The sequence below is a fragment of the Saccostrea cucullata genome, unplaced genomic scaffold (assembly GCF_032062105.1).
Source record: "Saccostrea cucullata isolate Sc308-1 unplaced genomic scaffold, CSIRO_AGI_Scuc_v1 ctg73, whole genome shotgun sequence".
NCBI lineage: Eukaryota > Metazoa > Mollusca > Bivalvia > Ostreida > Ostreidae > Saccostrea > Saccostrea cuccullata.
In genome coordinates, this window is record NW_026930974.1 from 168,099 (window position 1) to 181,599 (window position 13,501).

Genomic DNA, 13,501 nt, shown 5'->3' on the forward strand with positions numbered 1-13,501 from the left:
AAACGATACACCTCCTTCACGGTTCGATACGTATCGAAAAATTTGGTCTCGGTTCGGTTATTTTCGATACGATACATTTTGATAGAAGGAAACAGATTCAGTGTTGTTTTATGCTACCTTTTACTTAATCTTGTAAAATAATTTATGTGCAAAATGGATAGAATGTATCAATTTAATTGATTTGACTGTTAAAAATTATTTTACAAACTACAAGTCCACACAAACTTACGTTTCTGAACTAATTATACAGAAAAGCATGTTTATACCTTATGCCAAACCCGAATGAATGACGATCCCGACCGAAAAACGAACCGAACCGAAAGTAGAGATTTTGTACCGTGTATCGAACCGAGATAAAATACCGCGGTGAACCGATACCGAGGTGAACCGTTTTACTCCTAACTTCCGGTTGCGTGATTTCCTGTCCTCAAAGTTAGAAGTTATCATAGCTAGATCTCGTAAACGGTAAGAGATTAAGACACCAAACTAATAGGGATGGTAGACCTTGATAACTAGACAAATCCATTGAGTTTAAGATCGTCCGCCGTCACTTCCGGTTGTCACAGGAAGTGATCAAATAAATCAAAATTTTCAACTTTTCTTTATGGAATCTTTCTTAGTATTAGCTTATAGCATCTTATTTGTAGTTTCGAAATATGTCAGTCCCATTGGAAACAAAAACAACAACTTCCGGTTATGAGAGAAAAACTGCATATATTGAGTATCATACTATCCCATAAATATCTTTTATAAAACGAGTATTTGAAATGATTTTAGGACGTTATTCAGACTGCAAATGTCTAGAGTAACCTCAAATATCTTTTTTTTATTTACTTCCGGTCAGATGATGTTTTTGTTCTCAAAACGAGAAGTAAACATTAGAGATCTTTTAAACTGTTACAGATCAAGACACTTCACTTACCATGAAGATTGTGCAACAGACATAGGGTAAAATGCGTTCACCGTCACTTCCGGTCGTCACAGGAAGTGATTAAAAATGATTTTTATAAGTGTTATGAAGACTATAATTGTCTAAAGTAACGTCGAGAATCTTGATAAGTTATACCTCCGGTCGTTTGTTTTCCTGTAATCGTTGTAAATATTATGTGCCTTTTTTAACATAGATAAAAGTTCATTCATACAGAAAAATAGAGGAGAACGGAAGACCGTTTTTGTTGCTGTAGCAACAAGAGTTTCTAGTTATCCGTATATTCATATGTAAGTAAAAATCTCTCTCTTTTAAAGCAAAAGTTGTCAATGAGCTAAAATTTTCATACACTACTACTAAATGGCCCTACTTCAAACTTAAAATGAGGAAATAAACCTCTTACCTCTAGACTATAAGTTACAAGAATACTAAGAAGTCTCTCATATGGAAGTTTTAAAAATTTGAAGAGAACATGCAGCTTTCCACCCTGCCATAATTTTATGATGTGCTTTAAATATGAAAGCTGCTTCTTAAATGCAGTAAAACTACTTATTCTAATGGGGTCAAATTTTTGTGGTCTGAGGAAAAATATAGGATGTTTCTGTGTATTAATAATTGTACAATTATTTACCTTGAGTTTTTTGTTTTTGTTATTTGTTTTGGTTATTTAAAAAAAAACATGTGCAAGAGGAAATGTCAACTCTAACATGTCTAAAAATATTATTACAGTCAATAATTTTTGAAAGTATCATTCTATCAACCAATTGACAATACCCAGATTTCCACTCACCATTTTTTGGTACATTCTACTTCAAGTTCCTGGTATGACGCTGTGAACTGAAATTTTGACGCATCCTTTCCAACTCTCTGAAGTCTTTTCCAGACACTCATCTTTAATTACATTGTCTGAAACAGATAAACAAGTAAATGTGTTTTTAATCATGAATAAAAGAAACCACAATGCATGCTACAGCCAGATTGCAAAATATTGATTGAATTGCTAAGATGGATCAAGATGGGGCTATACATTGGCCAGTACAAAGTAACTGGCACATAATACAAAGAAATGAGGCAGATTAGGCAGATAATTACCCTTCCAAATAAATAACCAAATGTATGATTAAACAATGTTAAATGACAAAGTATTAAATTTTAATGAAAATGACAGTGGTACAAGTACTCAATTGAAAATACAAAGTTTTGTTTCTTTGATATTAAACAGCAATACAAGTTTACAAGATGAATATCAGTATCTCATGAATCATTGATAGCTCTAAATCTCTGGATTATGGTACAGTTGTTGGTATCAAATGAAAGGTCTTCTCAAAAGGATTACATGTGTGAAGTATGAAAGCCCTAGCCCTGTATCATGAATGGTCTATGTAAAAATGAATTTAAAATCCTAGCAATCTTCCTTTATACATTTGAACTTCAATATTTTGATTTAACTCCAATCAAGATTGACATAACATTTTTATTATTTTAATTTAAATTTTAAAAATACCTGTTGGGATTGTAGAAGTGACTAGTAGCAGACCCAACAATACTCTTTTGAGTTCCAAATTCAATATCAGATCTGGACCCCTCAAATAACCTAAATTTTTTCAACAGTCCTACAGTTACTTAAACACACAAAAATTTTACATTATGAATTTCATCGTCAACCTCATATGCATCATTGCAAATCTGTTCTATACATTTAGGTTTTAGAAAAAGACAGAAAAAATGGCTTAAACTGTGACATATTATGCTCTCCATGTACTTACGATATAAAACACCCTGTTAAGTTCCCATGATTATATCAATTAAGTTCAGGTTAATAAAAAGAATAAAAGGTAACTAGGTATAATGCACTTGTATTATGTTTCATGGTCACAGATATTACATATGTATAACCTCTACAGGTGGTCTATAGGAAAACATCAATTGTCACTTCTTAATGAGCAAGTCAAAAGAGGAAAACGATTGGTCATCTCTGATGTAGTTCATCATGAATCAAAGACATGAAATGTTAAAGCATGAAAATGAAGAGGTCATCCAAATCAGACAGGTTTTTTTAAACAAAGAAAAGGTTTACAAATTACATAACTCTGTGGGGGTTACTGGGAATTAAATCTAAAAAAAAATGTATTTTTCTCATGTAAAATCACAAAATGTCAGCAAAATCAGTCAAAGGTCAAGGTTAACTTTTTGATATTGCAATAATAACTAGTCATTTTGATTGAAGTACATGGGAAGCTGGAAGAGTTTATTTTAAGTATATAATAACATTTAACATGATAAAACTTAACTACATGTAATATTTTGAAGGTCTATAAGGAACAGATTCATCATGTTCATGCATGCAGACTGTCATCCTTGACTGCTTTTTATTATGTCATTTTGTATAACACTCAGTCCATTGATGATCGATAATCTAATATTTTCCTTATCATATGAATTGTAGTACGAGATTATGACACTGCAGAGTTGGATCTTGAAATGAGAAGAATAAAAATCATTTAAAATACTGATGTTGTCAGTACATTGTATATATTTAAAGCTTAAAACCAAATAATCACCAACTTGCTAAGCCAAATCCTTCTAACAGTAACAATCCACTGCAATACCTGGTACTCGACTATAAGTCAGATTTTGGGGAGCTAAACTTTGGTCCAAAACTCTACGTCTGACTTATAAGCGAGTTATAAAAAGACTGACATTTAAGAAGGTTATCCCCTCTAATATAAGCTTCAAAATACAACCAACTTATAGGCAGACCAACTTATAGGCGACTATATACGGTACATACATTGTCGGAGACAGGTCAGTATCCATGCATTAATTAAGGTCTTCCGTTTCCAACGGAAGACCTTCTACTGATTCTGATGGTAAAGATTATTATTCTTTTTTTTTCTTTTACTTCCTAGACCGCAACTTTGAGGCCTCATATCTCACTCATTTCTCAACGGATTTCGCTCAAATTTTCAGAGGTTATAGACGTTTATAAACTCTATCAGAATGCTGACTAAAATTTCAAAAAGTCACTTCCGGTTTTGAGTTATTTCCCTTTAAACGAAAATTTATAGGCTTTCGTTTCCAGACAAAGGCTCAAAGACGCCTAAAGCTGGAGCAGAAATTCTACTGGTTTTAGATAATAGAAAGATTGAAGTTGTGCACATCGGTTTTTGTTTTTCGATTTCTCTATTCAAAATGGCGCTATATAGGGGTCAAAAATTAGAACGCTTAAAAGAACCAAAAATTACTCATATTTTGCTTTTTATCTTCTAAACTAAAAATATTTTGTTAACATATATAGAACATAATTTGTGCAGAATTAGAAGATCTTTTAAATGATGTGTCGAAAAAAGGGCTGGCCCTAAATTAAGGGATTTAGAGGGGCCAAAAGTTTTTTCCATATATCTCAAAAAGTATTGAGAATTTGTAATACATTAAAGAAGCAAAGTTGTTGAAAATGTCAAGCTTAATCTGATGAAGTCATCAAAATACGTCCAGCGTCATCACTTCCGGCCAAACAGGAAGTAGTCGGAAAACGCGTATTTTTGCCGTTTGTGACAAGTTTTCGGGTTACATATGTCTCTGGGAGCTTAAAAATTAATTTTCCTTGCGTCGTCGTCATTTCCGGTCAAACCGGAAGTAGCAAAAATGGCTTATATTTGCATTAATTAACATAGCTTTAGAGGATTCTAAGCCTTTTTGGGCGTTATTTCTCATTTTTGTGAAAAATAAAAGCTACTTCCGGTCAAACAGGACGGAAGACCTACTCGTTGCTTTGCAATGAGCTTTGCTCTAGTTTGAAGTATTTTTCTTCCTATATACGTAATTCTCTCACAAGAACAACTTCAGGAAGTCAAGCCAAGGAAGTGAATCAACACAATTTCAAAAATGACAATTTATACTTGATACATAAAAATTTTCTGATACTTAACATTTACGATTTAGTACTTATAAATGTTTATATCTATACTTGCATGTGCAAGACATGGATTTCTATTTGATTTATGTCAACATGGTCAATGGCATGTATTTTAAAATACTAGCTATAATTTTATTCTTTTAATGTTTTACCCTACTGTTAAAGTAAATAAATGCATATACTTTATTTTCTGAAAAATGATATAACTTCTGGAAATTCACAAAGGAATCTAATTGAAGTGTGTGTCTGACAATGAGGAAACCCGTCCTTTGTTATCTAACAGGAAGGTTGCATGTAATTATAGTGATTACGGATTTACCCAAGAAAACTGGATTATAGATATATCTGGCTTCACGTTTTGAGGAACTCTCATTACATATTCAAAGTCTTGATAAGACAGCTTTTGGCATGGTCTATATGTTATGACTCATGCATTCATAAACAGATAAATAAATTACAATAATTATTAACCTGGCTCAAAATAACATATAATGTAATTGTTTGCCATTTAAGGTATGTTTTTACATACATGTATCTATATTTACCCATAGAAAGAGGTATTTATAAGTACTCAAATCAACATTCCTTTCTATCAGTTTCACAAACACATATGAAAATGTTGAAAGTCAGTGTATTTGAACATGTTGAAAATCAAAAGTATTTAACGTTCTTGCATTGTGAATTTTACTGTGTATACTTATTACATTGCCCTAACTTAATAGTCAATCAGTCATAGAAAAGCAAAGAAAGGATTTATCACAATGAATTGCTATTTGCTAGATGCATCGATACTGATAAGACAAGTATATTTCAATACTGAATGTTTTCATTTTTTAAGTGTAATATTTATTTTTTAATTTCTCAATTATCCCTCTACCTGGTATGAATATTAACATGCAAACATAATTAATTATTGTTATGTCTTAGTTTATCATGTGTATAATCTACTGAATGTGACTGATATTTATTTTCACGAGTAGTAACGTATTGGACATAAAGATTAAAGATGTTACTTTCTCTTTCACTATATCTGTAAGCAGTATCTATGTAATGGTTTAGGTTGTGGATATCAGCCTGGATAGCTCATTCGGTAGAAACCTGACTGGTAATGCAGGGGTCCCTTGTTCAATTCCCGGTCCATCCATTTTATCCTTTCTTGTTAAATATTTTGTGTTAAAGATTGAGAAACCCTGGACTTGCAGGTTAGAGTCCTGCTTGGGGCCATAAATAAAAAGATAATGGATATCATCCAGGGTAGCTCAGTCATTAGAGCACCTGACTTGTGACCCAGGGGTTCTGGGACTGATTCCTGGTCCAGTCATATATAATATATTTTTTTTTTCTCCTATCCTGTTACCCTCCCCCCCTCCCCCGCTGCTGTGTACTCAGAACCTAATCCTAATTAGAAATAGGGGAGTTAACAACACAGTATTAAGTTTAAGTCTACAGAAATTCCCCACCCCTACCTCTGTGTCCCCACCCAATTAAAACTAAAAAGGTGTAGACTGAATCTCCATGTTGCCTCATCAACATAATAAGCAAAAGACAAAATAAACCTTTAATTACCCATACATGAAAAGTGTAACTCGTGACGACTGTATATGGACCGGTCTACTCGATTTGGTGATACCAATTTTAATGTAAACTGAACTAAATATGAATAAATAAATACGTACATCGACCTCGAGCATCACTGACGGGAAATCGCACCACAAGGTGAGATCCATGATATATCACGTGACAATAACATTGGATGACGTTTTGCAAAATACAAAATGATGTTTAAGAGGCCGATTGATAATCAGTTGATGAATTCAGATCGTTCATGTCAATCTTTGTAACTAAAGAGACTATTCATACATAAGAGCAAAATATACAGCATTAAATTTCGACTTTTGGATAATTATGACTGCTTTAAGGGCAGTTAGTGAAATCATAAAATTTTGCTAGCTTGTTCGTAGTTTATTCGTAGAAAAATTTTGCAATTTCTTTTAATTGGATAAAGCAAAATCACGCGGTATATACACACTGTTTAAAAAATGGAGGATGTATATTATCAGAATTTAATCTGCTTTTATTTAGTTAAAGGACGACTGCACTTAAAGCTGTGTTTGGGGTCTCAGTCGCTTCTGTTGCCTAATTACACTGTTGTACAAAAAACGCTGTGCGTAATATTTGTGTATATTTTTCTCATTTATTTTTGTTAAAAGTGACATATAGGTCCGATGGGCCGGGTGTTTGGATATTTTTACAAAATATTGTCTTAGGAGAGGACTATCTTATAAGTTACTGAACTTGTGTCCGATCCTTTTGACTTTGTTCAATAAAATATATATGTTCAATTCAAAATTTGGATATTAATTAATTGTATTAAATGTTTTTCATTGTATTGTATAACACATGTCACTATAATAAACAATTTACATGTACTTACTTAATTACTGCATATTTACTGCAAAACTCTGGCAATTTGGCACACAATTTAAATGATAAAACTAATTTTAGACTGTAATGCAATAAACTAATTCCATGTTTTTCCTCACTGTTTTCCAAATACAGAGAATTTACACTTACTTGCCCTTGATTGAACATTATATATGCATGAGAGGTGGGGCTAACATCGTAAGAATGGGTCTAAAATTAGACTAGATGAATAACAATTACAAGTATTTTAAAAATATGATATCACTATTTTTCATCTCCCTCTTTATTCTGTAAACTATTTACAAAGAACTGTTTAAAACGTAATTAACAATTAAAATGAGCCTGTCCAAGTAAATGTAGGTCATGAATGTTTTTGGCTTTTTATCACTTTACCCCCGTCTGATGCCATACATTTCATGGTTCAGTAGTTTTGACCAGCGATTTTAGTGCAAAGTAACCAAAATACACATCTGACCAATTTTCATTATTTTCAGTCATAGTCAAAATATTTTCGCATATTATGTTCTCATGCGTTTCTTTTTCCTTTCAATATACCAATGGTATATTGAAAGGAAAAAGAAACGCATGAGAACATAATCAATAAAACAAATAGTTGAATACCATGGTAACCATGGTATTCAACTATTTGTTTTATTGATGTGTAAAGTTTCATTTAATTACATTATTTTTCTAACAATTAGTTGTTCTCGTTGATTAATTTCATTTGTCAGTGTTTTAATTTCTTTTACGACTTAACTGTGCTTTCAAATTTGCTTTTTGTCACATGTAAGAAGAAAAGACCTTTGATAAAATTGATATTTGTAGAAGTAAAAACAAAATGTAAGGGAGTGTACTTCTTATGATTATCCATTCTGTTACTAAACTAAATGCAGGGCTTTGATGTATTTCATGCTATAATAAGCATGTATAATAAACTGTCAGTAGAATCTGATAGAGTTTTAGGAATAGTTCTGTTAGCAGTTAAAAAAAAATATTAACACTACCCCCCCCCCCCCCCCCCCCATCAGAGTTGGTGGTAAACAATCATTCAATATGATTGGCCAGTATCATCGAGCTTTCGACGGACTCTGTATTTCATATGCAAAGTAGTACGTATTGATTTCATTGAAATCAGACATCCAATCACGGAATACCGGGTAATAATTTCTTCTGACTACATGTATAAATGTCCTCTTGGTGGTAAACAGTCATTCAATGTGATTGGTCAATATTATCGAGCTATTGATGGTCTTGTATTTCATATGCAAAGTAGTATTGATTTCATTGAAAACAGACATCCAATCAATGAATACCGGGTAATAAGGTAATCAGTTTGTGAAAATTGTTCTATGTTTGGTCAACAAGATTACATGCTGTGACTGGAAATATATTAAAGCCTTTTGCAAGTTGAATTAATGAATTTTAAAAATGAAGTAAATTTCAGAATATCAACAGATATTATAAAAGTCGGTACAGAATTTAATTTTTCTAAACAACAGATATTTTAAAAATCAATATCGATAATTAAAAATACAAAATTCGTATCGGGGAGTTTATATCCTTTGTAAAAGTTGTGTTTTAAATTGAAGATTTTTTAACTAAATGTTAAATTCTATAATACTTAGTAATTTCCGAAAAATGAAGTGTTAGATATTGTACTTTTAAACTGTTCATCATATGTAATCTAAATAACAAATAGCTTAAGAACTTGAAGACATTAAATACAAAATTTGTTTTAAAATTTCAGATTCCTAAAACACATATATAGGAATTAATTTTAATAAACTTAAAAATTCAGAATCAGCCTGTGTTCTTTAAGTTTAGAAGTTTTAACTAAAATAATTATAATTTAGAGCTTGAATTATTTTCAAAGTTTGAATAATTCGGTGTTATGCAAAGTATTATGCATCGATAGAAAAAAAAATACATTTCTGAAAAATAAATTTTAATCAATGAAAATTTGTATGAATTTATTAGAATATTTCCATGATTTAAAAATCATAATCCAAATTCAATTATAAGAAGTTTGAAGCTTTGGAAATATATATTTATATACATTTTTTCTCTCACAGTGAAGTAATCCATAAAGATAATTCAGCGTAAATTTGAATAAAGTATGAATTAAATCTGATATTGTGTCTAGAATAAAATTCAATGAATTTGAATAGTATTAATGCATGAAAACTTAGGAATTAAATAATTAAAAAAAATTGATATGATTTTTTGGCATTATAACGTATTAAAAAAAAGGTTTATATTTTGTAAACTCATGATAATTGGTATAAATCAAAACAAATTTAATCATAACATTCATGCGAAGTTTTATGCAATTCAACAGACGGAAATCATGCTTATTTAAGGAGGCTCATTACACCACTTTTTGATGACGTACTACACAAAAAAATAAACCTCCATTGTGTCGGCCGATTTGCTCAGGGAACGAGTAGAGTAGGAACCTCTATAATATGACCCTGACCTTTAAAACGCTTTAAAAATAGATGAAACATGCGGTGTTGTAAACAGTGAAAACAAAGTAACGGATTCATTATGCATAAACCAAGAAGAATTGCTTTTAGGCAGTAACAAAAGAAAGCAACAGTCAAATCTTCGCCAAACAAGTAATGTCAATTTCATAGCCATGCATGCAGTGAGCTCTATCAATCACTGACATTTATGTATGGAAGAAATTCGAGTTAAAATCTACAACCTCGTTGAAATTAAAATTTTATTTAATTGCACTCTTTACTGTGTTGGTGTTAATTTATATATTTGTTTTATTGATTTAAATGTATGCTCTGGCAATTTAAAGCTTTAATATGAATTTCAGAAGTAATGTCAAACGTTCCATAGTGTTTTGAGTCTTGGCTAATTAGGAAAGATAACTCTTGAAAGTGGACTTTTTATACCAAATATTTTTTAAATTGGATTTTTCATTTCGTTTAAACATTCTTCATTCAATTTGAAACATGTAATTCATTGAAATACATTCCTTGTCTCTTCAGAACACACTTTTTAAACGTTTTATGCATAGATTAAAAAGATATTGACATAAATTGTTTTTTAGGAGAAATTTTTTTTTCTAATAAAATTATTATCAGGTATTATGAGGTATTTTCACTTTGTGTACTTGTCTTAAGAAGATGCCCATCATTTGACACTGAAAGTTCTGAAATTCTGTGAATAATAAACCTGAAATAAAACATTTCACTAAAATAAAACAAAAACTAAAAAATTCTATAAAAAATAGTTATGATATCAATACCCCCATCTGGATATTTGACATCTACATTATAAGTGGTGCTGTATTGAAATCTAAAATAAACTGTGGATGTAATGAGCCACCTTAATTTGCAAGTGTAGGTTATTTTTGGCATTCAAATTTGTACAAAATATATGTATTGCATTGAAATATACACATACAAGCGAATTATATTAATTTTATGGGTTAAAATTTGCATCGTTCATATATAATTCACTTGCATGATTTGTCCAAACTTTGCCTAAAAACACCAAAAAATATAAATGCATTCCTAAATAATATAAACACTATCACAAATCTCCTTAAATTATCAATAATAATAAATGAGCAAAGATTACAATCAATGAAAATAATTAGCATATACTAGTCTAGAATACCACAAATCTGCATAAGCAACAATAACTTAAGAAATAATTAAATTCAATTAAAAGCAAAATACCAAATATTTGATTATTTTTCATTACATATGTGCTGCTAATTGCATGCAAATGAAGCTAATTTTAAATAATTTTATGCAAATGAAGATAATTTAATGTAGAGAAAGCTAATCTTATGCTACTGAAGCAAAAATGGCTTCATTTGATTGAAAAAGTATAAATTTGGTGCTAATATTATGCAAATTTATGTAAAGGAAGCTAATTTATGCTAATTTTTTTTTTTACAACTGAAGCAAATGTTGTGCTAATTTATGCTAATGTAGCTAATTTTATGTAAATGAGGTTGATTTTATGCAAATGAGGTTAAATTAGGCTAATTCATGCATTTTGCATAAAATAAGCTTCATTTCCATAAATTTGCATAAAATTAGCTTAATTTGCATAAAATTAGCTTAATTTGCATAAATTTGCATAAAATTAGCTTCATTAGTGAAATTAACATCTTTAATTATGCAAATTTATGCAAATAAAGCTAATTTTATGCAAATGAAGCTAATTTTATGCAAATTTATGCAAATGAAGCTAATTTTATGCAAAATGCATGAATTAGCTTAATTTAACCTCATTTGCATAAAATCAACCTCATTTACATAAAATTAGCATAAATTAGAACAAAAATAGCTTCTTTTAAAACAAAACTGCAAAAAATTAGCTTCATTTGCATAAATTTGCATAAATTAGCTTCATTATTGTAAATTAGCATGTTAAATTATGCAAATTTTATGCAAATGAAGCTAATTTTATGCAAAATGCATGAATTAGCTTAATTTAGCTTTATTTACATAAAATCAACCTCATTAGCATAAAAATAGCATAAATTAGCACAAAATTAGCTTCTTTTGTAAAAAAAAAAAAAAAGCAGAAATTTGCATAAAATTAGCGCCAGATGTATACTTAACCAATAAAATGAAGCTAATTTTGTTATGCTAATAAAGCTAATTTTATGCAAAATACATTTATAAGCTTCATTTGCATAAATTTACCTTCATTTACATAAAAATTAGTTTCATTAACATACATTTATACAAAATTAGCTTCATTTGCATACAATTAGCTGCATATTTGTAATAAAATAAAATAAAATTTTAGGTAATTTGCTATTAATTGAATTTATTTCAAGTTAATGTTGATTATGCATTTATATTTTTGGTGTTTTTAGGCAAAGTTTGGACAAATCATGCAGATTTATTTTAATGCAAGTAAAAAATGAAAAAAAGGCGAAGATAATGAAAGTAATTGATTAAAAAACATATTAATGATATGATTTTTGTTTTTTGCTCCATTTAACAGAGAATATGGCTACAGACATCATTATATTATTTAGTGTGTTGTTTGTGAATTGCTAAATTTTGACTTGCTCTGCGATCCGATTTTTGCAGTATTTAATTCTGGATTGGTTTGAAATAAATCAAAATTAAAAAAAACCTTGTAAATATTTGAAAAGTTTCGAATTTTTTTGTAAATGAATTTCTATTATTTTCAAAGAAATATTCAAATAAATTCAGACAAATTTTCATTGATTGAAATTCATTTTACAGGAATTGTATTTTTCTTTAGATGTAAATATTTTTTGTAAAGTCGAATAATTCAAACTTTGAAAAATAAAATTCAAGCTCTTAATATTTTGGTTTAAACTCCTAAACTTAAAGAACACAAATTGATTTTTTTTTATGTTTAATAATAAAAAATATTATTTCTTATATAAATATAAATGTATGTGATTTAAAATTTTAGATCCCTAAAATAATTTTGCATTTAATTTCTTTTTTCTTCAGCTATTTATTATCTAAAACACTTATGATGAACAGTTTAAAAGCGCAGTGCTTCAATTTTCGAAAATTATTTAGCATTTTGGAATTTAACATTCAGTTTAAAAACCTTCAAATTAAAACACAACTTTTACCGAGAATTTAAATCCCCCAAAACGAATTTTCTAATTTCAATTTTCGATATTGATTTTTACAATATCTGTAAAAATTTAAATTCTGTACGATTTTTACCTATCTATTAATTTTTTAAACAAGGGATATATTAAAATTAAATTCATTCTTAAAGTTCATGAATTCAACTCGTAAAAAAGTTAATATCGTTCCAGTCACAGCATATAATCTTGTTGACCGAACGTAGTAAAATTTTTCACAAACTGATTACCATATTACCCGGTATTCAGCGATTGGATGTCTGATTTCTATGAAATCAATACTGTTCTGCATATGAAATACGGAGTCCATCAATATCGGCGATAATTCTGGCCAATCATATTGAATGGCTGTTTACCACCAACAGGGCATTTGTACAAGTAGTCAGAATAAACACGTTGTCAGTCAAAATCCGTTCTCTGTCCCCCCCCCCCCATCCCAAAAGAATCTATTTATCGTTTTACTTACAGCGTGACAGTTTGCTTGATGTGGCGTGCTAAAATTTTCTATTCTGATTATCATTTTACTCATCGATTGGATGTTTGATTTCAATGAAATCAATACTCATTCGCATATGAAATACAGAACCTAGCAATACCACTGACAATACTGACCAAT

The 13,501-nt window shown here is 29.8% G+C and overlaps 1 protein-coding gene across 7 annotated transcripts in view; it reads right to left on the reverse strand.

Moving 5' to 3' along the window:
• The window catches only part of LOC134230819 (EH domain-binding protein 1-like), a 57,007-nt gene extending 50,391 nt beyond the window's left edge, over positions 1–6,616 (reverse strand). For all 7 annotated transcript variants that reach the window (XR_009984424.1, XM_062712677.1, XM_062712675.1 and 4 more), the window contains exons 1-2: positions 6,521–6,616; positions 1,719–1,834 (exon numbers count right to left, since the gene is read on the reverse strand). Coding sequence is in view for 6 of the 7 variants with exons in the window: in XM_062712677.1 (XP_062568661.1) it covers positions 1,719–1,819 (101 nt within the window). In the remaining variant the exon portion in view is untranslated. The remainder of the gene's footprint in view (positions 1–1,718; positions 1,835–6,520) is intronic.
• Between the last annotated feature and the right edge of the window lie 6,885 nt (positions 6,617–13,501).